General features: G+C 36.5%; 1 protein-coding gene across 4 annotated transcripts in view; it reads right to left on the bottom strand.

Moving 5' to 3' along the window:
• The window catches only part of LOC142356370 (intersectin-1-like), a 119506-nt gene that overhangs the window by 92380 nt on the left and 1426 nt on the right, over window positions 1-25700 (bottom strand). For all 4 annotated transcript variants that reach the window (XM_075408299.1, XM_075408305.1, XM_075408317.1 and 1 more), the window contains exons 2-6: window positions 24246-24457; window positions 23363-23643; window positions 11379-11550; window positions 9021-9084; window positions 8637-8774 (exon numbers count right to left, since the gene is read on the bottom strand). In XM_075408299.1, the coding sequence (XP_075264414.1) occupies window positions 8637-8774; window positions 9021-9084; window positions 11379-11550; window positions 23363-23643; window positions 24246-24457 (867 nt within the window). The remainder of the gene's footprint in view (window positions 1-8636; window positions 8775-9020; window positions 9085-11378; window positions 11551-23362; window positions 23644-24245; window positions 24458-25700) is intronic.

The raw sequence follows: 25700 nt of genomic DNA, 5'->3' as shown, positions 1-25700 counted from the left end.
ACCAGCCTGTCATTAAAGGTAGATGAGCCCTCTCATTAATAATCATAAAAAACAAAAAAATAACAAAAAATGCAATAAAACTCGAGGGAACTTTTTGAAAACACTTAGTATAAAGCCACAGAACGCAACAGCTACTGAAGGATACAATTACATCAAATATTTGAGTCCTCAAGGACCACCGTTGAGGCCAGTCCTCAATGAGATAAGTGATAAGACAGCAATAATTACAACAAATACTAACAGAACTAAAAAGAATCACTAAGACTTTTAAAAAACGAGCAAGCGTATAAGTCACAAAAAGCAATGGCTATGAACTGAAATAACTTGCTTAAACTGAAACTTTTTTAGCAGCCGAGGAGACCTGTCGATAATGAGATTAAGTTAAGACGACAAAGTTTAAAAGAACAACACGCAAAAATAAACAAAATTCGATAACTATTATTGAAAACGATTAGTGTCAAAGTCATAGAAAGCACTAGCTTTGAACAAATTCTGTTAAATCGATAAACTGAACCCCTATTAGCAGCATCAGAGACGTTTCCCCAATGAGATTAGATGATAAGACATCAAAAAGTACAAAAAACACTTGCAGAACTGAAAAATTCACTCAAAATTTTTGAGAAAAAGTAGTGTCAAAGTCATGAAAACCAATAGCTACTAACTCAAGCCATTACTTAGGTTCTTTTATGCCTCATTAGCAGCAAACCAGACCTGTCATTGATGGTATTAAGAGACAAGAGAACAGATAATTTTAAAAAAGGGGCAAAATCTAAAATTCACTAATGTTTTACGACAACAAATAGTGGCAAAGTCATAAAAAGTTTTAGCTGCCACTTAATGAATTCAAGCAAACAAAAATAGGCACAATAAGAACACATTTTTACCATCTTAAAAGCACTGAAGGAGAGGAAACTCTGAAAACATAAGTCAAATTGACGCACCTGAAAAAAATCCATCTCAAAAACCGCCAAATTGTTCAAACACCAAATTCTCACTCCACTTTAAAGGTATTTTGCAAAAAAAGTCACGCCTCAAACCAACTCGATTTTTTGCTCTCTTTACTATTCCAAAAATCACCACTCTAATTTAACTTCTCACTGACGTAAAAAAACAGATCTTAAAAAGACAGCGCACCAATACAATTCAAATTCCTTGGATTGTAAAAAACATAGCAGGACAAGTCCTGACCTACAATTAAAAAAATTTTCATCGACTAAATTAGACCTTGAATGCGCTATGAATTGATTGTGAAAATATTTGTTCATACACCGTTTTCTCACTCTACTTTAAACTTAGAGCGAAAATAATTACGCCGCAAAACCACTCGCTTTTTCGCTCCACTTCCTGTTTCGGCGTGACCAAAATCACTACTCCAATTTGACTTAAAAAATCATGAAAATGCGTGAACAGTTCTTGAAAAAAGAGCACCCCAATGCAATTCAAATTCTTTGAATTGTAAAAGCCAGAGCCTAAATAATAGCCGTTGAGATGCTGACCGCTGCTATGAAATACTTTTTTTCCAATACTCGTCTTAAAAAGCAAAGCGGCTCAAAAATGTTGAGAGGCTTACGGCGGCTATTAAAAATAGCTCGCATGATCAAAACTATGAAGGTGAGATTAAGCCCGTTTGGTGAGCTGATCATTATGACCATTTGTGCGCAGGTGTGTGCAATAAAAATACAGGGTTGGGTCAAAGTACGTGATTGATGGTGCCATGCGAACCTGTCTAACAATATAGCATAATGCAGACACTGTCCCAGATGACAAGACAATCTTCGACGCGGTCTCCCACTTCTGTTAATCAACTATCAACTCAGTAAAATACTCTGTCATTACATAGAGCGGAACATTCTTTCAGTTGATTTTCGTCAAAGCTGACGACGTAAAACATAGCCAACCAAAGTCGGGCGAATTGCTGTACAACAACTGGCGAGCTATCAGTAACTAACTGCAGCTCAAGCTGGCTCAGGCTAACTAGCTTCAAGCTTAATTGTGGGATTGGGGGTCAAGCTTGCGGGGTTATGGGTGGAATGCGATGAGGTGGAGGGGGGCGAGGTCGAGTAGAAGTATCGGGTGAGTGGTGGTGGATGGTGACGGAGTGGGGGAGTGAGGGCTAAGGGAGTGGGGGCGGGCAAGAGGAAGATGGTGATGGAGTCGGGGGGGGGGGGGTGATCGAGTGGGTTAAAGTGTGAAGGGTAAAACTGATATATTCTGTTCCCCGGCAGTTTTTTTACGCATCCCGTTACAAATTATATGTTATATAGCACGTTACTATGTAAGAAAATAGCACATGCGCCAGGGGAGCGTAAAAGATATAAGCCTACTAAGCTGGGGGGGGGGCAAACAAAATAGATCCGGTAAAACTCTAAGAACTGCCCTTCATACAATAAATTTATGTAGCCAGACAAAACCGATGTGAGACGAAAAGTCGGTAGTGTAAAAAATTACAAAACATAGTCGGCAGATTGCCGGAATAGCTGCGAAAGAATAGACCTGCGTGCCATATAATAGAGATAGAAACAGATACAGATCTAAATTGAAAAAAAATCGACGCCTCTCAAAAAACTAGGCTAAAAAACATTCAGCGATAATTTAATAAAGCTTGTTAAAATTCGTTCCACAGAAACCTCTTATCAGGGACCTTTACTGCACATAGGAGTTCCTTTGACCTTAAACAAATTCAAATTAAACTTAAGTTTTAAAGTGCAAAAGTCATTTTATTGAGTGAGGTAAGTTACGTATGATCAAAATCTAATCACGCAAATAACCTAAAAACTTTCGCTAAAGCGAGTGAGAAATGACGTCACGCGCGCAAATGCCGTTAGTGAGAGGAAGAAGTCATTCAGAAAATTTGACTTTTTCAGCTATGCTGTGTGAACAAATGTAAAACGAAAAAGAGCGTCAGACGACGGAACAAAAAACATAGCAGGACAAGTCCTGACGTACAATTCAAAGAATTTTAATTGACTAAACAAAAATCTAGACCTGGAAAGAACTATGAATGGATTGGGAAAACCATTTAGATAAAACCGATCCAAAAAATTGAAAAATTAGTAAAAAACCAAAGTGAAATTGCCGCATGAGAAAAAAACACCACTAGCGAGAAACCGAATTTTTGTTCAAACACCGTTTTCTAACTCTACTTCAAATTTAGAGCGAAAAAAATTCACGCCGCAAAACCACTCGTTTTTTCGCTCCACTTCCTGTTTCGGTGTGACCAAAATCACCACTCCAATTTCAAAAATCATGAAAATGTGTGACTTCAAAAATCATGAAAATGTGTGACTTCAAAAATCATGAAAATGTGTGACTTCAAAAATCATGAAAATGTGTGAACAGATCTTAAAAAAAGACAGCGCCCCAATAAAATTCCAATTCTTTGAATTGTAAAAAACAAAGAGCACCGCAATATAGCTACGCTCAGCTTACAGCTATCAAAAGTAATAGACGACATACACACCAGATTCCGGAAAATTGCCACAGTTGATTTCCATAACCCTCATCAGGATTGAAAAACAGAAATTTTTTTGTACGTACAAAAATATTTTTAAAGTACGAAGTTATTCCATTTCGTAGTTAGACTACTCTTTTCCTTAGCGAGAGAATATATAAGCCAGAATCAATACCAATAAGCATTAGAGATGGTAAAAAAGACCTAAAGGAACAAACTTTAAGTAGCGGGCATATAAAATTGAGATTTTTTCCGTTTGTGCCCCCAGCTTAGTTGGTGCATATTATTTGCACCCCCGACGCACGTGACATATTTTACACAGTGATTTACTATGTAATGGCACATGCTCTGTAATTGGAGGGTGCAAAACGTACTGGGGGGCACAAACGGAAAAGATCCTAAAACTCGGCTTTACGAGTTTATCCCATTTCTATGTTTGATTTTTTTTATTACTCCGTCTATTTTAGATTAGATTTCTTTGCTGGCCAACTGTTGATTAAAAGCACTTGAAGCAGAATGATCGATGAATGAAAGTAGCGTAGACAAGTAAAAAAAAGTTTTACGCAAAATGTCGAAAGAGTGGCCAAATGTGGACAAATTTTTATTCGAAGTAAAAAAACATAGCATGAAAAATCCTCAAATACAATCCAGAGAAATGAACAAAACCTTGAAAAATCCTCAATTGACTAACGGAATAATTAGATAAGAGAAGCCAAACAACCAATTTCTACACAAAATGCAAACTACCAAATCAGAATTTGAATTGTAGATACTCTGGTTGTTCAGGTAACGAGAACCGATAATTATTAAACAAATATTCCAAAGAAAACAAACAAAAAAAATCACGGATAATTCACATATGTCTTTCTGACACAGACAGAAGCAACAACCACTGTAAGTGGTGGGCGTAAAAACAGCTGGCGCCAAAACAGCATAGATCCCTGAATAAAATCTCTTAATCATATTGCTGTAATCGTCCTGAAATAACTTTGTTTTTTTTAAAAATGATTAAAAAAACAGCAGCAGGCTAGGCTAATGATAAATTGACAGTTATCAATAAAAACATGTTGAAAAGTTGCAATCAAACACCTAATTAAAACAAAATTTACATTAAAATAAGAAAATAATTATTACGTTAGTTACGTTCAAAGACACTAATTTCAACATCAACTTCTTGCGGAGGGCAGAAAAAAACGCAGGGTAGAAACTAATCAACACAAAACATACCCGGCAGATTGCCGGAAAATAGCGGCCGTTGATTCCAATAAGCATGATTGGGATTGAAAGAATAGAAGATATCGAAAAAAAATTTCTGTATAAAAACATTTTTTAAGTCCGATTCATTTTGATGGCATTTCGTAGTTGAACATACTTCTGTTTCTTAGAGAGAGGCTATAGGGGCTACTATCAATACCAATAAGCATAAGAGATGGTAACTAAGACTTATAGGAACGACGTTCAAATAGCGGGCATCTAAAATTGGGCTTTATGGGTTTATCCCGTTTCTACTTCTGACTTCAATTTTTAATACTTACTCTGTTCATTTTCAATTGATTTGCTGAGCAACTGCTGTTCAAATTCACTTTTAGTAGAATGAGAGGAGAGGAACTAGCCTATAGAAGTAAAAAAGATTTCACGTAAAATGCTGAAAAAGCGGCAAAATGGTAAAGCGAAAAAAAGTTCGACGAAGTAAAAAAAAATAGGAGCGCTATAATAGCCGGCTGAGAAGATGAGGACGGCTATTAAAAACCATTAACCCTTAAACTGAAGATTGAAAAACAAAAAATTCCAAAACTTAATTAAAAAAACAGCAGAATTAACAAAACGGTGCTAAAATTCATGATCATTACATTCTCGAAAACTTATCTGGATCAATATAAGTCACCAATTAACGCAAATTTGAGCCTGAAGACTGTTTGATTGGTTACTAAAAGTAAATACAACCTGAAAATGAATTAAACATTTTCAAAAAAAAACTTGAAAAATAGCAAATTTAATTAAAAATTGCAAAAATTAATTAAATCTAGATCGTAAAAATCAATTGTGCTGCTTACAACATTCCATTAAATTATTTTCAAGCCTGAAAAAGTTTCTTGCCTTATAATCTTGAGAATTGAAAAATTACAGAAAAGACCATAAAACTTGAAAAAATCCGCGATAAAGCTCTGACTCTGCTGTTAAAGTTGGCAACATCAAAAAAGTTTATATCCAACAAAAAGAAACCAAACAAACCTTAACGTAAAAAACTTTCGCATAGCAAAATAGCATTAAAAAGTATGACTAACATTTAAAATAACCAAATTAACAGAAAAAATAAAGACCTTAAAAACAGCGAAAATGGACAAATATTTTAAAACAAGTCGTCTCCAAGTCGTGGAAACTATTAGCTATGAATAAAACAAGTAAACTCCTTAGATTATATGACTGCTTAGAGAACCAGAAGCCTCACAAAGTCAGGAAAAAATTCTATTTATTGTTGTAAACAAGTCATTTGAAAGTCGTTGAAAATTTTCAGTTGTGAATTGAAAAAAGTACTCTCAAAATGCACAAGAAAAGGCCAATACAACCAATCATTATTGAGACTAAGTGACAAAATAACAATAAAAAAGCATCAAAATGCAAAAAAAACCATTTTTTTAAAAACAAGTCGTATCAAAATCGTACAAACCGTTCGATATGAGTGAAAACCATTAAATTAATCACAACTTGACTCATAAAAAAGAAACTAAGAGCTGTCCATAATAAGACAAAGTGACAAAACAATAAAAACAACAACACAAGAAGGAAACATCCAAAAAATTAGCTTTTTGAAAAGTGGTGTTAAACTCGTTAAAACCGTAAATTTTCAAAACGAATCAGTATATTAACTTTATAATAATTCAAAAGAAAGCCACTAAGACCTATCATTAATAAGACTAAATGGCATGAATGAAGAGTGTCTAACTCCGGAAAAAACAGTATTTACTCTTTGTGGGTTAAAACAAGCGCAGCTATGTATGATTAGAACAAACTTATCAGCTTTTAAAAGTTATCGTACAGAAAATGAAAACAGCAAAAACAAAAATGAAATTGCCGCACGTGGTAAACATTCGCTCTCAAAATCTAAAAACTTGCCTGAACAACATTTTCTCACGTCACTTAAAAGCAGTCTGAAAAAATGTCATGTCATAGGACTACTCGCTTTTCGCCCCTCTTATAACTCAATCGTGATTAAGATCACCACTCCAGGTTGATTTCTCATTGACAAAAAAGGTTGAAAAAGTGCACAGATCTTGAAAATGCACACCAATACAATTCAGTATCTTTGAATTGTAAAAACTAGGGCCATTATAATAGCCTGCTGAGATAATGAGGTTGACCATTGACAAGTTTTAAGAAACTTTTAAAGCAATTAAAATTTTGAAAGTTTCATGAAAAAATACGAGTTTTTAACAATTTGGTGCAAACTAAGATGATAAAGCATTTGTTTGATTTTTTTTCAACCACAATTTTGTTTATTCCACATTTCGAACACGACTAAAACAGTTCACCGCACTGGTTGTTTTTGAAAATCTTGAAACAGAAACCTAAATTTTTACGGCACTAGATAGTTCTAATTTTTTACTGATGCTCTCGAATGAATAAGACAGATGGCACCCTCCCTAAAATGGGGGGCTAAAAAGTTTACTAAGGGGCTTCAAATGACGTCATTGGAGGTTTTTAAACTCCACTTAAGATTTAAAGTAAAAACAAACCGACTAACGTCCATCAAATTGTCACCAAAACCGCCACGTCCTGCGTCCTAGACTGAACAAATTACCACTTGACCATCAATCATTAATGCTCTCATTGCTTATAATTGCTTTTATTTATGCAAATTTGCCTTATTTCTCAATAAGAGCAATTTAGGTTGAGCAAAATATCAAAAAGTCAAGAGTGAAAACTCACTCAAGAGGTGAAATTTAAAGAATTTTGGCGCACTTTTCATTTAACTTCATGTGTTTGCCGCTTAAAATTGTAAATGAATACAAAAAAACGCAAAAAAAATTCATTCGAAAAGTCAAAATGTTCAAGCCAAAATGTTGTATAGATCCGGCAAGTCAATATAATCTCCAGGGCACTCTACCTAAAAATTAGAAATCGAAAACAACACAAACGAAAAAATAAATTGCATAGCATAAATATTGAAGGTGTTTCAAAAATCATTATGGGGATTGTGAAGGGGGGGGGCGTGAGGGGGGGGGAGGGTAGGTATGTTGAGAGAAGCATATGTGCGAAGCAGACTGAAAAAGAGGTAGAAAAATTCTGCGTAAAAGTCATACAAGTGTACAATTATTGTTTCAAACTTCGACTGGGAGCATTTTAAAAAGTAATTAAACCAATCAATAAACCAGCTGTTGGGGCTTAACTTACATTTCTCCTCTGGTGTCCTAATTTTTCTTCATAAAATGTACGTCAAAATTATCTTCAACCCAAAGAAAATAGTTTTCATCCCCCGACCATCGGGTTTAGAGATTTTGCGATGAAATAGCAAAAAATGTGGGATTCATTGGTGGTCTTCCACAATTCTTCTTTATTTCTACTTCATTTATTTCTGACATGAGCACAAAAAATTAGGTTCTTGCAGCTTTGAAAATCAGAAAGAATTCTTCAATATGGACTTCGCACCACTGTGTTTTGGGCACATTAAAAAACAAAAAGCACAAAGCGCTCCATCATGAAATGTATATGATCACAATTTATTCATGTTAACTAAAGGAGTTTAAAAAAATTTCGGGAAATAAAAAATGCTAGCGCTTCGGCGCCCGGTATTTACAATCTTTCGCAGAATTCACTTTAACTATTATACACATGTTGATCAAAGTCAAGCTTGCCGACGGGCCAAATAACGCCAAATTTTTCAGCTTATAAACATTACCGACTAACGTCGGGCGAATTGCTTTCAAACGATCGGCGAGCGGTTGGCTTCGTCAGTAGCTAGCCAGGGGGGTTGGGGGGTCACCGGGGGCTGATGGGGGGCAACACTGGGTTGGGGGGTAACAGCGCGGTGGGGGGGGGGGGGGGGGGTCAACAGGGGAAAGGGGGTCTCAATCGCATTAAAAAATACCGACAGGACTAATATAATTGATACAAACTTCGTTTGAGAGAAATTAAGAAGTTTACGAATTGCTAAAAATCATCGAACGATAGAAAAGAACCCGGTTACCTGAAAGAGGGTGGTACGAGCATCGGAGGCAGGGTACCCGGAAGAGGCTGTCCTGATTTGAACAAGTCACACAGGTGCATGGCCAGAGTGAATTCATCGCAATTCAGGTTGGCCTGCTTTCGCAAACTAGACAGATTCCTACAAAAGAGATCTCTTTAGACATCAAGAAACGTTTGTTATTTGCGGGCCTATCCGGTTCTCAGGCATTGCAGTCTGTTCTTCTCCAAACTAAAAATGGCAGCAAATTGAAGCATTGTTCACGCATCACATATATGCAACAGTCAAGAACAATAATATTTAAAAAAAAACAATGAAGCGGATTCTGATGAAACGGATTGAACTCACGAGAAAATGAGCGAATTATAATTTTCTAAAAAAACTAACCAGACTTGGGCTAAGACATTTTTGTCGACGTTCGTCTTCACCAAAATATTGCGTGCCTCTTGAGCTGAAACAGTACAACACTCGTTTTTCGTGTTACAGAGCTCATATATAAACGCCCTGTTTTTAAGGCACATGTTTCAAATCTCCAAATAATTGGGAAATAGGAACTTTATGCCAGCGCGGCTTCCATATAGTAAATCAATTTTAGGCGATAGGTACATTTTGCAACGATGATACAAAACCGGACACCACCGAATGCTCGAAAAAATTGAATCGATAAAATTTTGTTTTTTTCTCGAAGAAAAATTGAGAACCGGGGGGGTTTAATGATCCATGTTTTAAGATTAGAGTTGTAAGCGTGTGTGAAAACGGGTGACACTAGGCTAATTTTGTTCAAACTTGCTTAAAACACCCTATTCCCGCGGTTACGGTATCTAATAGGCGAAATGAAAGAAAGCCTAGTTGGTGATTAACTTCAGAAAATTACCTCCAGATACTATTAGTGGATTAAGAAGACAATAAGCGGCTTTACAGTCATCCAGAGAACTGTTCACATGAACAATTGAATCTAAATTAGTTACAGATAAAATTCGACAACAAAGTGTCAGGCCAATTACATGCTCAAAAAGGCGGATAATTATCCGTGAATATTATAGTGAAGATGTCAGCCCTTTTCATGATATCAGTAACTTGTTTCCACGTTTTGCGTAACCAAATTCCATCAATGAAATCAAAATTTATAGAGATTTGGGTTTCAGGACATTGGTCACATAAAGCAGGGCTCAAAAAAACTTCATATATGTTCGAAGAAGAATCAGCTAAAATTGTTAAATGTAATTAAAATTTAAAACATAACCGATTGCGGTTGACAAGGTTTTAAGATTAAGAACCGCCCTACACACCATAAAAATTTTTCATTAAAGCAGTTTTTGTGAATCGCAGTATAGTAAGGCTTTCTTAGAGTATAGTAAGGCTTCGGGCTCTAAGAGAACTTAATACCCTCCGAGCGCTATGTGTTTATCCCGTTTTTGAGGACGAAAAGTCAATGTGTCCGACGAAAAATCAGTTATGGGAAAAATCGAATAAAAAGACTCCAGGACTAATACAATTGCTACAAACTTTGTTTGCGAGCAATTAAAAAGAATTCAGAATGGCAGTCTAAAAAGTAACAAAATTGATTTAAAAATGCAACAAATTTATAAAAATTTTCTTTCAATTTTTTGTTCCAAGTTTTTTTTTGTATTGGAGGATTAATTTTTTTTTATAATCCAATGAATCGCTCTTTAGAGCTTATAAGTGCTTGCTATAGAGAAGTTAATTAATATAAATTGTGCTACTGGGAAAAGTTGTTTTGGGGAAACTTGTTAAATATTTTAAATAACTGAAAAATTGAGCTCCAAATTCTTTGCATTAGAAAATGAGGTTAATCAACAACTGATACATAAAATTCATTCTTTGCCTTTGCCTGCAGCATTAGCAATGGATAAAAATTGTATAACTTTTCTGGGGGACGGGGGAATTGCGATTAATTTTGAATTCACGACTTCAATTTCCTCATACTTATACTAGCTGAATCCCAAAAATTTAACCGTCAAGAGCACAAACTATTTGGCATAATTCTTTCATTATATTAGAACTTAAAATTATACTTTTCAAACGTTTCAAACGCTTTCGAGCCGTTTTTTAGACGGAAATGAACAGCAAAAAATTTTTAGACTGATTTGAATCTTTAAATCTTACTTCGTCAGATTCTGAGCTTCAAAAAGAATACATCCTCAACAAATGAGAGACGGTTTGGTGCAGCTCTCTGATCTTACCAGTAAAACATTTAGTAAAAAAATTTTAAAAAACAAAAACAAAAAACAGATCTGAAAAATGAAAGATTTTTTATTTTTATTCAATATATTTCATTATTAGTTAGAACTTTAAGTTAGTTAGAACTCTTAGTTTGAAATCTAAGTTAATAATCCGAGCATTTTTAGCATCGTTGCTTAATAGGACGTATAGCAAAGTCCTTTTTCTATGTGGGTTATGAACTTAGAAGAGTATGAAACTCTTTTTATTCTATTGTCTGATTAACCAAATCAACGCCCACTGTTCTTGTCTATCCTCTCATGGACGAAAAATTGGTTTTCGATTAGGTTGGAACATTTCCTCTTGGAACCACAGCCGGTACCAATCCCCCTTATCAAACCACCCAGGAAAAACACTAGTAGGAAAATGTTAGCAAGATACAATTTTTGACGCAGAACGATCTTCGGTGTTCATAAAAAAGTTTCAATTTTGCTGTCGACTTCCTCGGTTTTATCTGAATAAAAATATTTGAGCGTAAGTACAAAGTACTGCCAAGTGACTTACAGTCGATGAGTCCTATCGATTTCCCTCCCTCTGTAATCATAAATTGCTGTCGATATTTGTTCCTGGACGCCACCGGAACCAGCCAATCCTGAGACGCCGCTGCAGCAGGTTGAGGACCCCCAAAAGCTCCAGCTGGAGGCACAGTTGGAAACGAATCTCGTCTTGGCGGAACCTGAGAAAGTAAATAAACAAATTATTATCAAGTAAGCAGCAGCTTACCAGCAAAATTGCAGAGCACAATATTAAAAATACCGGCAGATTGCCGGAAAATAGCCGCCGTTGATTCCAATAAGCATGATTGGGATTGAAAGAATAGAAGATATTGAAAAAAAAAGATTTTTGTACAAAAACATTTTTTAAGTCCGATTTATTTTGATGGCATTTCATAGTTGAACATAACGTACTTCTGTTTCTTAGAGAGGGGCTACAGGGGCTACTATCAATACCAATAAGTATTAGAGATGGTAACTAAGACTTATAGGAACGACGTTCAAATAGCGGGCATCTAAAATTGGGCTTTACGGGTTTATCCCGTTTCTATTTCTGACTTCAATTTCTTATACTGACTCTGTTCATTTTCAATTGCTTTGCTGAGCAACTGTTGTTCAAAATCACTTTTAGCAGAATGAGAGAAGAGAGAAACTAGCCTAGAGAAGTCAAAAAGATATCACGCAAAATGTTGAAAAAGCGGCAAAATGAGGTAAAGCGAAGCATTTTATTATTCGACGAAGTAAAAAAACATAGCAGGACAAGTCCTGACGTACAATTCAAAGCATTTTCATTGACTAAACAGAAAACTAGACCTAAAACGGACTATGAATGCATTTAGAAAAAAAAACGATCCAAAAAATCGAAAAAACAGTAAAAATCAAAGTGACATTGCCGAATGTGAACAAAAAACCACTAGCGAGAAAGCGAATTTTTGTTCAAACACCGTTTTCTCACTCTAATTTAAATTTAGAGCGAAAAAATTTCACGCCGCAAAACCACTCGCTTTTTCGCTCCACTTCCTGTTTCGGTGTGACCAAAATCACTACTCCAATTTGACTTCAAAAATCATGAAAATATGTGAACAGATCTTAAAAAAAATAGCCGGAAGAATTCCGGAAACGACTCGAAGTGAAAATCCATTTAAACGCCATCCAACTACTCATCAAACAAAACGTGCATTCACTAATTTATGATTATCTTGAAACAAAGTCATGAAACAAAAAATTAAAAACAATAAAATCAAATCTGTTAAAATATGATAAAAAATCGGATCAAATTTCGTTATAAATTGAGGTCCCGAAAAAATTATTTCTGCCAAAATAACTTTATCAAAACAACTAGTACTTACAAAAACCACTCGTGAATTTTGAAAAAAAATACTTTAGGATAAATTCATGAAAGAAAAAAAACAAATTTCACTGAAAAACTGGAAAAAGTTACTATTTTTTTTATTTCAAAAACATATAAATCCAAAGACAAATTCCCTTCAGCTTATAGGGTATCCAGATGCTCGAAAAACAATAGGCAAGTCATAATAGGCAAATAAACTTAGCTAAAAAAAGGAAAAAAACCGAAAAACTGCAAAAAATTAAGAAAAATAGTTCCAATTTTCGCCATTTTTTGTCATATTTCTCAACCAAAAATTGATTCTTGCCCACAAAACTGTAAAAAATTGTTATAATAAAATTCATAAACGCAAAAATTAGCCCGAAAATCAGCAAAATACATTAAAAACCTCCGAATTATCAAAAAAATCATCAATTTCCAGAAACCTTCAAACCACTACTGAAACCAGCCTAAAATTTAAAAAAAATCATAACCAAAACTCTTAAACAAAATAAATGAAAAAAACTGCTTTAAAATGCCGCACGTAAACAAAAAAATTTTGCTCGCTTAGAGAAAATTTTTTCACACATCAATTTCTTGCTCTCTCAAAAACAGCGGTATGAACAAAAACCTCTTTTCGCTCCGCTCTTCACTTTTGTTCAGCGCCAAAATCACTCCACATTTTTTCACGCGTTTCATTTCCCGCTTCAAAAATCACTCCAATAAAAATGATTAAAAAAAGGACTTCTCCAATACTCCTCTTCGAGTCGTAAAAAAGACAGCGCCCCAATACAATTCAAATTCTTTGAATTGTAAAAAAAAATAGGAGCGCTATAATAGCCGGCTGAGAAGATGAGGAGGGCTATTAACAAGTTCAATGATCACCTTAACATAACCGACTAACGTCGGGCGAATAGCTCTTTCTCTCTCTCGCAAGCGACCGGCGAGCGGTTAGCTTCGGTAGTGGCCAGCTGTGGCTTAGGGATGCTTGCAGAGGTGAGCAAGAGATGTTATGTAGGGCACGACAGCTGACTGACAACTACCCAGCTTTCATTCGTTTCTTACAAAACTAGCAGACCAGAAAAATCATCAACATAGCTGGCAGACTGCCAGAAAATAGCCGCAATAGATTCGTAGATTGGCAGTCTAAAAAATACAGTACAAAAACAGACCAAAAAAATTGTCTTTTCATTGAAGGCTGATCTGTTATATTTTGATTAAAAATCTGTATAAGTTATTGCTGCCTCTATTAGCTGATCTCAAATAACCTTCTTTAGAGTTACACACGCCCATTTGACCTTACCTCTTTGAATTAAAGTAAATAAAAGTCAATTTCAAAGTGAGGAAGTCATTTTTGAGAGTGAGGTAAGTCAAGTGTGACCAAAAATTTAATCAGGCGAATGAACAAAAAAACTCGCTCCACTAAGAGCGAAAAATGACGTCACGCATGCAATTCAGTTGAAATTGCATGAACGAATGAACAAAAATTGGCTGTGACGTCATATGGTCGTAACGAAAATCATGACGAAATAAAAAAAACCAAGAGAAGGCCAGTAATAGCCCCAGCTATCGCTGTGCGGCTATTAAAAAGAAAATCATTCAAATAAATAGAATTTTCGCACCAACTCCGGCTCGAAAACTTGCCCCTCGTTCAACAGCCATGGGTCTTACCACTTACAATATCGATGCGTACTGCACTTGTCTCGTGCCCTTTCTACATCAGCGAATTTCTGGACAATTGCGTTTGTCACTCGCTTGTTTTTGCTATGCCGCATGCCTAATAAGGGCAAAAATGTGTAGATTAGCGCTTCAATATAGCGGTAAAGCGCGTCTCAAAACGCACGTGTTACGCTAGGCTCCATGTTTAAGGAGCATTAAAAAAGTGAAAATAGGAGCGCTGTTTAACCATTGCACGTTCCACTTACATTTAAAAAAAAGATATAGAAGAAGGAAAAAACTTAAAACAGATAGAAGCATTGAAGACATAGAAAGAAGGAAAAACAGACAGGAGTGGATGAAAAACAACAATTACCCAATTTCTGGGCCAAGAATATTGTAGTCAATTTTGGCAACCAGCTTGGCCGCGCACCCACGCCACTCGCTTCGCCATAGCTCTTATCCGTTACGCTACCGATGCGTATCACTACAGTCTATTGAACTTTGAACATCAGCAGATTGCGGTCACTGACTTTTTTGGCTCTTCTCGTGTGTGTGTGTGTGTATCACGCTAGGCAGCACTTTTAAAAAACGTAATATGAGCGCTGTTAAGCACTGCACAAAGGAGCTACATAAATTTTATGTCATAAAGAGAGACAAATAATTTTGAAAAAGATAAGAATTGCAGTGAAAGAAAGACGAACGGGAGGGTATCAAACAAAACATCATTTTCTGGCCCAAGAAAATTAACCATTTACGGCACTATCTCGGGCATGTATTACGCTAGGCTCCATGTTTAAGGACCATTAAAAAAAGTGAAAATAGGAGCGCTGTTTAACCATCGCACGTTCCACTTACATTTTAAAAAAAGATATAGAAGAAGGAAAAAACTTAAAACAGATAGAAGCATTGAAGACATAAAAAGAAGGAAAAACAGACAGGAGTGGATGAAAAACAACAATTACCCAATTTCTGGGCCAAGAATATTGTAGTCAATTTTGGCAACCAGCTTGGCCGCAAACCCACGCCACTCGCTTCGCCATAGCTCTTATCCGTTACGCTACCGATGCGTATCACTACAGTCTATTGAACTTTGAACATCAGCAGATTGCGGTCACTGACTTTTTTTGGCTCTTCTCGTGTGTGTGTGTGTGTATCACGCTAGGCAGCACTTTTAAAAAACTTAATATGAGCGCTGTTAAACACTGCACACAGGAGCTACATAAATTTTATGTCATAAAGAGAGACAAATAATTTTGAAAAAGATAAGAATTGCAGTGAAAGAAAGACGAACAGGAGGGTATCAAACAAAACATCATTTTCTGGCCCAAGAAAATTAACCATTTACGGCACTATCTCGGGCAGGAACCCATGGCCCTCGCTTAACAGGCATAGGTCTTAACTCTTACGCTGCCAATGCGTATTGCTTTTTAACTGCGCTTTCTATATCGGCAAATTTCTGGTCAAAGGCTTTTCTGGAGTGCTTGCTGTGCGGCGTGCTTAATAAGCAGATAAGGAGCTTAAATAATGCAGTAAGGCTCTTCTCATAAGGTGAGTGTGTGTGTGTGTGTATTAAGCGAGGCAGCATGTTTAAGGACCGTTAAAAACCTTATAGGAGCACTATTAATCATTGGGCTCAAGTGCGACTTAAATTTTATATAAAAGGAATAAATAAAAGAACATGGAAAAATAATGAAAGACAGACAGACAGACAGCAGGGTTTTAAAACACTAACACATTATTGGCCTGAGAATACTTAAGCCATTATTGGCACCAGCTCGGCCGCGAAACCATGCCCACTGCTTAGATATAATCCTTTACGCTACGGCTACGTATTGCATTTGTCAATTGCCCTCTCTACATCAGCATCATTTTGGTCAATGGCTTTTTTGGCTGGCTTGTTTCTGTTTTGCGACATGCTTAATGAGCACAAAACATGTAGAGATTAGGACCTTAAAAGTGACTGTAAAGCGCCTCTCAAAAAGCGTGTTTTATGCTAGGCTGCATGACAAAAGATACGTAAAACATGTAACGTTAGGAGCGCTGTTAACAACTGTTCTCCTGTGCGACTGATATTTAAAAAAATAGAAGACTAATCAACACAAGTAACACTGCTCAGTACTTAGTTCAATAGCAATTTTTCGGATAACCGAAGTAGAACTGCAAATCAGCAGCAATAATAAAACTCAACCTGTGCATAACCAAAGGAAACCGTGGAGAGCAGATATTTGACTTTTGCGATTCAATCTGTTTGTAGCGCTTGGATTTGTAGTGTTCTGACCTCACGCTTCTTGGGGGAGATAAATGCTCAATTTTTTTGATCCGTCAAATTTGGACAATCGATATGTTCAGCGAACAGAGCTGTGAGAGAACGAAAAAAAAGGAAAGCCAGAGAGACCGAGAGAAAGAGAAACAAAGAATAGATAGGGAAACAAATAGAGAGAAAGAGATAGAATAAGGAGAAAAAAACAAAGCAAGAGAAGGAAAAAAAGAGAAGAACAAAAGCGAGAGAAGGAAAGAAAGAGAAGAACAAAAGCGAGAGAAGGAAGAAAGACAGAAAAGAGAAACATAGCCGGCAGATAGCCGGAATAGCTGCCAACGAATAGACTTACGTGCAGTATTATAGATACAGATAGATATAAATTGAAAAATTTATCGACGCCGCTCAAAAAGCTTTGTAAAATAATTAAACGATAAACTTATAAAGCTTGTTAAAATTCATTGAGCAGAAGCCTTTTCATTAGGGACCCTTATTACACATAATCTCCTTTGACCTTAAGCAAATTCAAACTAAACTGAAGTTCTAAAGTCCAAAAGTCATTTTTATTGAGTGAGGTAAGTCACTTATGACCAAAAATCTAATCACGCGCATGAACAAAAAAAACTCGCTCCACTAAGAGCGAAAAATGACGTCACACATGCAATTCAGTTGAAATTGCATGACCGAATGAACAAAAAGTGGCTGTGACGTCAAATGGTCGTAACAAAAATCATGACGACGAAGAAAAAGTGTAATGAATGATTGCTCAAAATTCGTTTGAGCAAAAACAAAAACGTGAAAAAATTCATCGGTTTTTACAAAAAAACCCGTTCTAAAAAATAAACTTAATAAAACCAAAGATAAGGAGGCAGGAAAAAATTGTTACGAAACAGAGAATTGCTATTTATTCTCACCAAACACATATACATGGGAACATAAACCGATTAAAGTCGCAAGAATTGCTCTCGAACGCCAGGCATCATGAAGTAGATTAGAAATTTCCCTCGCCACAAAAAGAAAGGTACCCGACACGGGTTCGAACCCACAAACCTCTGATAAGCAGTCTTCCATTTTACCAACTCCGCTATCACTGCCACTAACCGCCGCTTCTCACAGTCGCTATTGTGTTATCAGTAAATATATTTCAGATTGAGAGCAATTGAGATCAGCAAAAACGTGAAAAAACCAATTGAAAGCGAACACTGTTCTAGAAACGCGAAGAATCTTTACAGCTAAAATTTTGCAAAAGAACAGACACACGTTTACAATAAATCTCTTAAACTTCGTTCGAGAGCAGTTCAGAAACACGTAGTACGCAGAGCATTAAGTCCTCCCTCTGCGCGAACATACTTTTAAGCCCTCATAGCCTTGTGGTAACTGCACCTGAATTACAGTTTTTGGTTCCAGGTTCGGCACTCACTCATCTACTTTGAGCCTTTTAGGTCATTGGCCTCTCTCGATATGTTCGCTTAACCATGCTGCAAAATGCGGCTCTTAAATATGCGCTCCGAAAGGCCCCTTAAACATACAAAAATTTTGTCTTATTTTAAAACCCACTCGTTTAATATATAAGATAGATAAACTATTTCATGACTTTAATGCCTTAGGACTTAATTCTTATGCTTTCTGAGGATTTTACAAAAACCCGCGTTCGCGGAAAAAAATCGCGTTTAATTTTTATATCTTCTCATCTTCCATTCCTCAAATAAAAAGCAAATTAAAAACATAGCCGGCCGATTGCCGGAAATAGCCGCTTGTGGTCTTCCAAGGAATTGAAACAACTAAAGAAATAACATACACAGAATCACCACCAGTCCTCTAATAGACCACTACTTTGGGTTAGATTCGGACTGTCATTTTTATCAGACATGTACGCTCCATAAAGAAAAAACCTCAACCTCAAAATTAATATTCGAAATCAAAAACTCAAGACTCTAATACTCAAGAAACATAGCTCGAAGATTGCCAGAAAATAGCCGCAATAGATTCGTAGATCGGCAGTCTAAAAAAAACACAGTAAAAAAGACAGACCAAAAAATTTCGTCTTTTCATTGAAGGCTGATCTGTTATATTTTGATTAAAAATCTGTATAAGTTATTGCTGCCTCTATCAGCTGATCTCAAATAACCTTCATTTAGAGTGAAACACACCCATTTGACCTTATCTCTTTGAATTAAAGTAAATAAAAGTCAATTTTAAAGTGAGGAAATCATTTTTGAGAGTGAGGTAAGTCAAGTGTGACCAAAAATCTAATCACGCGCATGAACAAAAAAACTCGCTCCACTAAGAGCGAAAAATGACGTCACACATGCAATTCAGTTGAAATTGCATGAACGAATGAACAAAAAGTGGCTGTGACGTCAAATGGTCGTAACAAAAATCATGACGACAAAATAAAAAACCAAGAGCACACGGAAAAAAAGGAAGAAAAAGTGTAATGAATGATTGCTCAAAATTCGTTTGAGCAAAAACAAAAACGTGAAAAAATTCATCGGTTTTTACAAAAAAATCCGTTCTAAAAAATAAACTTAATACAACCAAAGATAAGGAGGCAGGAAAAAACTGTTACGAAAAAGAATTGCTATTTATTCTCACCAAACACATATACATGGGAACATAAACCGATTAAAGTCGCAAGAATTGCTCTTACGCCAAGCAGCATGGTGTAGATTAGAAATTTCCCTCGCCACAAAAAGAAAGGTAACCGACACGGGTTCGAACCCACAAACCTCTGATAAGCAGTCTTCCATTTTACCAACTCCGCTATCACTGCCACTAACCGCCGCTTCTCACAGTCGCTATTGTGTTATCAGTAAACATATTTCAGATTGAGAGCAATTGAGATCAGCAAAAACGTGAAAAAACAACTTGAAAGCGAACACGGTTCTAGAAACGCGAAGAATATTTACAGCTAAAATTTTGCAAAAGAACAGACACACGTTTACAATAAATCTCTTAAACTTCGTTCGAGAGCAGTTCAGAAACACGTAGTACGCAGAGCATTAAGTCCTCCCTCTGCGCGAACATACTTTTAAGCCCTCATAGCCTTGTGGTAACTGCACCTGAATTACAGTTTTTGGTTCCAGGTTCGGCACTCACTCATCTACTTTGAGCCTTTTAGGTCATTGGCCTCTCTCGATATGTTCGCTTAACCATGCTGCAAAATGCGGCTCTTAAATATGCGCTCCGAAAGGCCCCTTAAACATACAAAAATTTTGTCTTATTTTAAAACCCACTCGTTTAATATATAAGATAGATAAACTATTTCATGACTTTAATGCCTTAGGACTTAATTCTTATGCTTTCTGAGGATTTTACAAAAACCCGCGTTCGCGGAAAAAAATCGCGTTGAATTTTTATATCTTCTCATCTTCCATTCCTCAAATAAAAAGCAAAGTAAAAACATAGCCGGCAGATTGCCGGAAATAGCCGCTTGTGGTCTTCCAAGGAATTGAAACAACTAAAGAAATAACATACACAGAATCACGACCAGTCCTCTAATAGACCACTACTTTGGGTTAGATTCGGACTGTCATTTTTATTAGACATGTACGCTCCATAGGGAAAAAACCTCAACCTCAAAATTAATATTCGAAATCAAAAACTCAAGACTCTAATACTCAAGAAACATAGCTCGAAGATTGCCAGAAAATAGCCGCAATAGATTCGTAGATCGGCATGTCTAAAAAAAACACAGTAAAAAAGACAGACCAAAAAATTTCGTCTTTTCATTGAAGGCTGATCTGTTATATTTTGATTAAAAATCTGTATAAGTTATTGCTGCCTCTATTAGCTGATCTCAAATAACCTTCATTTAGAGTGACACACACCCATTTGACCTTATATCTTTGAATTAAAGTAAATAAAAGTCAATTTTAAAGCGAGGAAGTGATTTTTGAGAGTGAGGTAAGTCAAGTGTGACCAAAAATCTAACCACAGGCATGAACAAAAAAACTCGCTCCACTAAGAGCGAAAAATGACGTCACACATGCAATTCAGTTGAAATTGCATGAACGAATGAACAAAAAGTGGCTGTGACGTCAAATGGTCGTAACAAAAATCATGACGACAAAATAAAAAACCAAGAGCACACGGAAAAAAAATGAAGAAAAAGTGTAATGAATGATTGCTCAAAATTCGTTTGAGCAAAAACAAAAACGTGAAAAAATTCATCGGTTTTTACAAAAAAACCCGTTCTAAAAAATAAACTTAATAAAACCAAAGATAAGGAGGCAGGAAAAAATTGTTACGAAAAAGAGAATTGCTATTTATTCTCACCAAACACATATACATGGGAACATAAACCGATTAAAGTCGCAAGAATTGCTCTCGAACGCCAGGCAGCATGGTGCAGATTAGAAATTTCCCTCGCCACAAAAAGAAAGGTACCCGACACGGGTTCGAACCCACAAACCTCTGATAAGCAGTCTTCCATTTTACCAACTCCGCTATCACTGCCACTAACCGCCGCTTCTCACAGTCGCTATTGTGTTATCAGTAAACATATTTCAGATTGAGAGCAATTGAGATCAGCAAAAACGTGAAAAAACCACTTGAAAGCGAACACTGTTCTAGAAACGCGAAGAATCTTTACAGCTAAAATTTTGCAAAAGAACAGACACACGTTTACAATAAACCTCTCAAACTTTGTTCGAGAGCAGTTCAGAAACACGTAGTACGCAGGACATTAAGTCCTCCCTCTGCGCGAACATACTTTTAAGCCCTCATAGCCTTGTGGTAACTGCACCTGAATTACAGTTTTTGGTTCCAGGTTCGGCTCTCACTCATCTACTTTGAGCCTTTTAGGTCATTGGCCTCTCTCGATATGTTCGCTTAACCATGCTGCAAAATGCGGCTCTTAAATATGCGCTCCGAAAGGCCCCTTAAACATACAAAAATTTTGTCCTATTTTAAAACCCACTCGTTTAATATATTAGATAAACTATTTCATGACTTTAATGCCTTAGGACTTAATTCTTAGGCTTTCTCAGGATTTTACAAAACCCGCGTTCGCAGAAAAACCCGCGTTGAAGTTTATATCTTCTCATCTTCCATTCCTCAAATAAAAAGCAAATTAAAAACATAGCCGGCAGATTGCCGGAAATAGCCGCTTGTGGACTTCCATGGAATTAAAACAACTAAAGAAATAACATACACAGAATCACCACCAGTCCTCGAATAGACCACTACTTTAGGTTAGATTCGGACTGTCATTTTTATTAGAAATGTACGCTCCATAAGGAAAACCTCAACCTCAAAATTAATATTCGAAATCAAAAACTCAAGACTCTAGTACTCAGGAAACCAAGCTGGCAGATTGCCAGAAAATAGCCGCAATAGATTCGCAGATCGGCAGTCCAAAAAAACAGTAAAAAAGACAGACCAAAAAATTTCGTGTTTTCATTGAAGTCTGATCTGTTATATTTTGATTAAAAATCTGTATAAGTTATTGCTGCCTCTATTAGCTGATCTCAAATAACCTTCATTTAGAGTGACACACACCCATTTGACCTTATCTCTTTGAATTGAAGTAAATAAAAGTCAATTTTAAAGTGAGGAAGTCATTTTTGAGAGTGAGGTTAGTCAAGTGTGACCAAAAATTTAATCACGCGCATCAACAAAAAAACTCGCTCCACTAAGAGCGAAAAATGACGTTATTGCTGCCTCTATTAGCTGATCTCAAATTACCTTCATTTAGAGTGACACACACCCATTTGACCTTATCTCTTTGAATTAAAGTAAATAAAAGTCAATTTTAAAGTGAGGAAGTCATTTTTGAGAGTGAGGTAAGTCAAGTGTGACCAAACAATTAATCACGCGCATCAACAAAAAAACTCGCTCCACTAAGAGCGAAAAATGACGTTATTGCTGCCTCTATTAGCTGATCTCAAATAACCTTCATTTAGAGTGACACACACCCATTTGACCTCATCTCTTTGAATTAAAGTAAATAAAAGTCAATTTTAAATAGAGGAAGTCATTTTTGAGAGTGAGGTAAGTCAAGTGTGACCAAAAATTTAATCACGCGCATGAACAAAAAAACTAGCTCCACTAAGAGCGAAAAATGACGTCACACATGCAATTCAGTTGAAATTGCATGAACGAATGAACAAAAAGTGGCTGTGACGTCATATGGTCGTAACAAAAATCATGACGACGAAATAAAAAACCAAGAGAAGGCCAATAATAGCCCGAGCTATCGCTGTGCGGCTATTAATTAGGACATATACATTTGGCGCTACTTAGATGCACACTATTGATCTTTAACTAGTAAATCTTCATAAAATTTAAAGTTCACTAAGTGAGTTCAGAATTCATTTTTTGAGTGAGGTAAGCCACGCAATTGACCAGCACAAATGACGACACGCACACAAATTTTAACCGCAAAGCAGTACAAGTCAATGAAATTGAAAAAGTCAATGGTCGCAAAACTCATTGATGGAGACGAAGAATTAAAAAAAACACGATGTCCCCAATAATAGCCCCTATCGCTTCGCGTCTATTAATTAGAAAACAAATCAAATTTACTATGTTTGAAAAGCATTCCAAAATTTATCAGCCAAAACTTGTTGAAGTTCTTCGCAGAAGCTCCGTCTGTTCATCTCTACTTCGTTCCCCGTTTTTTTCACAGTTCTCTGAATATGTATAAATTTATTTTGACTCATCAGCATCAGGAATTCTTTGCGATTTAGCGTCACGAAACAGCAAGATTTTGGTTGAGGTTCTGTCGTGAACAAGATACAATACGAACCTGCTGCGGAGGGGGTCCTCCAAACCAAGCATTGTTGGGGGCTTGTCCAATGTCATTTCTGGCGGGAATTTGAGGTGGAGCTCCAAAAGCTGGCTGTCCGAATGCAGAATCGATTACACTGCTGTTATGGGAGGGTATGGCAGTTGCAAATTGCATGTTTCCACTAGGCATTGGAGGGGGAGGCAACTGGGGTGCAGCATTCATTGGTGGTCTAGGGAGACTGTTTTGTTGGGCTACAGGAGCACCAGGGATGAACGAATTCCCGAATCCCGCAAAGCTGTCTAAAAATTATCAACCGTCGACACTTGGTAACATAACAAATTCAAATTTAGCTACGGAAACTTGTAATTTTTCACTTTGATAGGATAGGTCACGCCGCGGGGTTATTTTCCGTGGGGGTTTATTTTCTATCTAAAGTTAAGTGGGTTTTTTTTTCGTGGGGGTTTATTTCCTAGACCCGGTAAATTACGATCATTGAATGCCATTTAGTTCACATAACTGGTCAATTTCAAAATACTTTTCATCATGTCTGGGTTATGATCATCATTGTCATCAACTGAGATAAGATTCAAGTGTTAATTTATTAACTACCGATCATGTCCAGTCGGGCATTTAAATCATTTTAAGAGAACTTAACTTTGATAAGATAGTCTTCACAATGAAAGTATGCTCAATGTGAAATGTCGATATACTTGCATCTTAATAGAGGGTTGACCCTCTATTGCATAGGTTTCTATTCTTCAATGTTTGCTTCTTCGGTGGACAAAAAGTTTGTATGCATGATAGAAACACACAAAAAAGGCAAACAATAGTGAAAACATAGCTGAACGATTAAGATAAACAGGTTAAGTAGGTCTATTCAGGTTGAAAACTTGGCACTTACTAGTTGATTGAGAGTTCTGCATATGTGCAGCTCCAGGGGGAGGTCCACCAGGCGCTGCACTGCCTGATGACGCAACCAATTGCATGTTGATCACGTGTTGTGGTACTACAGGGGGCACATTGTTACCACCCATCACGTGCTCAATCAGACACATGGCTATCGCAAATTCCTTCTGGTCCAATTTGCCATCCTTTGTGAGATCCGACTTCTCCCTAAATTGATCAGGTTCACAAACGCCCATTTTTGACATCTTATGTTATCTGCGAAGAATTTACGGAAGTAGTTGATCTCTGAACTTGTAAAATAAGCGCAGGAAAAAATTCCTTTTAAAACCAGTATTTATGCGTCCATTTTCTACGCAATCGAGAGAAATGTAACAAACACCACATAAAAGAACGTCAGGCAGACCTGTCTTAGACAGCGATCAGAAAAAGTAACATGCACGGGCAGAATAAATTTTATAAAAAGAGTGTTTTTGGTTTTATTTTTGTGCCAATATCATTATATTTATGCTACTGCTACAATGATAGCTACCGCTGTCATTATATTTTGCCGCTAGCCCTGAATACTTTTTTAAACACTGGAATTTTATCTCAAAAGTTGATGATACTGACTTGCACAAAAATGTCTCGCAATACAAGATATTGGGAGCACAAGAGCCCGAACAATGAGAAATTGCAATTATCTCAGCTTCAGGTTGAAGGAGTGATATTGTGAATTCCTGATGTTCGCTGGTCAATCCATTCAACAAAAAACGCAAAATACTCAACTAAATTTGATATATTCTTTGCTTCAAGCAAAGTTAGGAAGAATTCTGCACCTGGAGAATTATATGCACATGTGCCAACTCTTCAGCGGAGAATACTCAGTTTCTCAGAACTAGAAATTCAAAGAACTTTCAAAATTAGAATTCAAGGAGACCTGGGATTTTTTTATAGAGTTCATTAATATCATACTGCTGCTTTCAGACTCTCATCTTTGTCGTGTTCACCTTGTTTTGCAGCGCAATTTTTGATACTTTTCGTCGTTTCCAGTGAATAATGTCTTCAAGACATTATTTACGGGAGACAACAAAAATATTAACCTCAGAAACATCAACATCAACAACTAAGTCGCAAAACAAGGTGAGCACAAGACTTTACAGCGCAACAGCTTATGGAACCTATAGAAAAAAGAATAATTCAAAAATTAAAAAATCCCAATCTACAGACCATAAGAAACTCACTCAGCATTCAAAGAAAACTTAACCGAAGACAGAGGGTAGATTGTCAAAATCGCTTAAAATTGACTTCCTGGCAGTAGAAGAGATAGAAACAGATACATAGCTGAGTCGATGGAGTCGTCGACCACAAAACCTGAATAATGTTTTGGGGGAAAGTTCTTATACATTTTGATTTATTAGTAGAGCTTTCATTGTATAGAAGTTATCTATTGACCTTGAAAAGGATTAGTGTC

The sequence above is a fragment of the Convolutriloba macropyga genome, chromosome 2 (assembly GCF_964194025.1).
Source record: "Convolutriloba macropyga chromosome 2, txConMacr16.3, whole genome shotgun sequence".
Lineage (NCBI taxonomy): Eukaryota > Metazoa > Xenacoelomorpha > Acoela > Convolutidae > Convolutriloba > Convolutriloba macropyga.
This window is presented reverse-complemented; position numbering and strand designations above follow the sequence as displayed.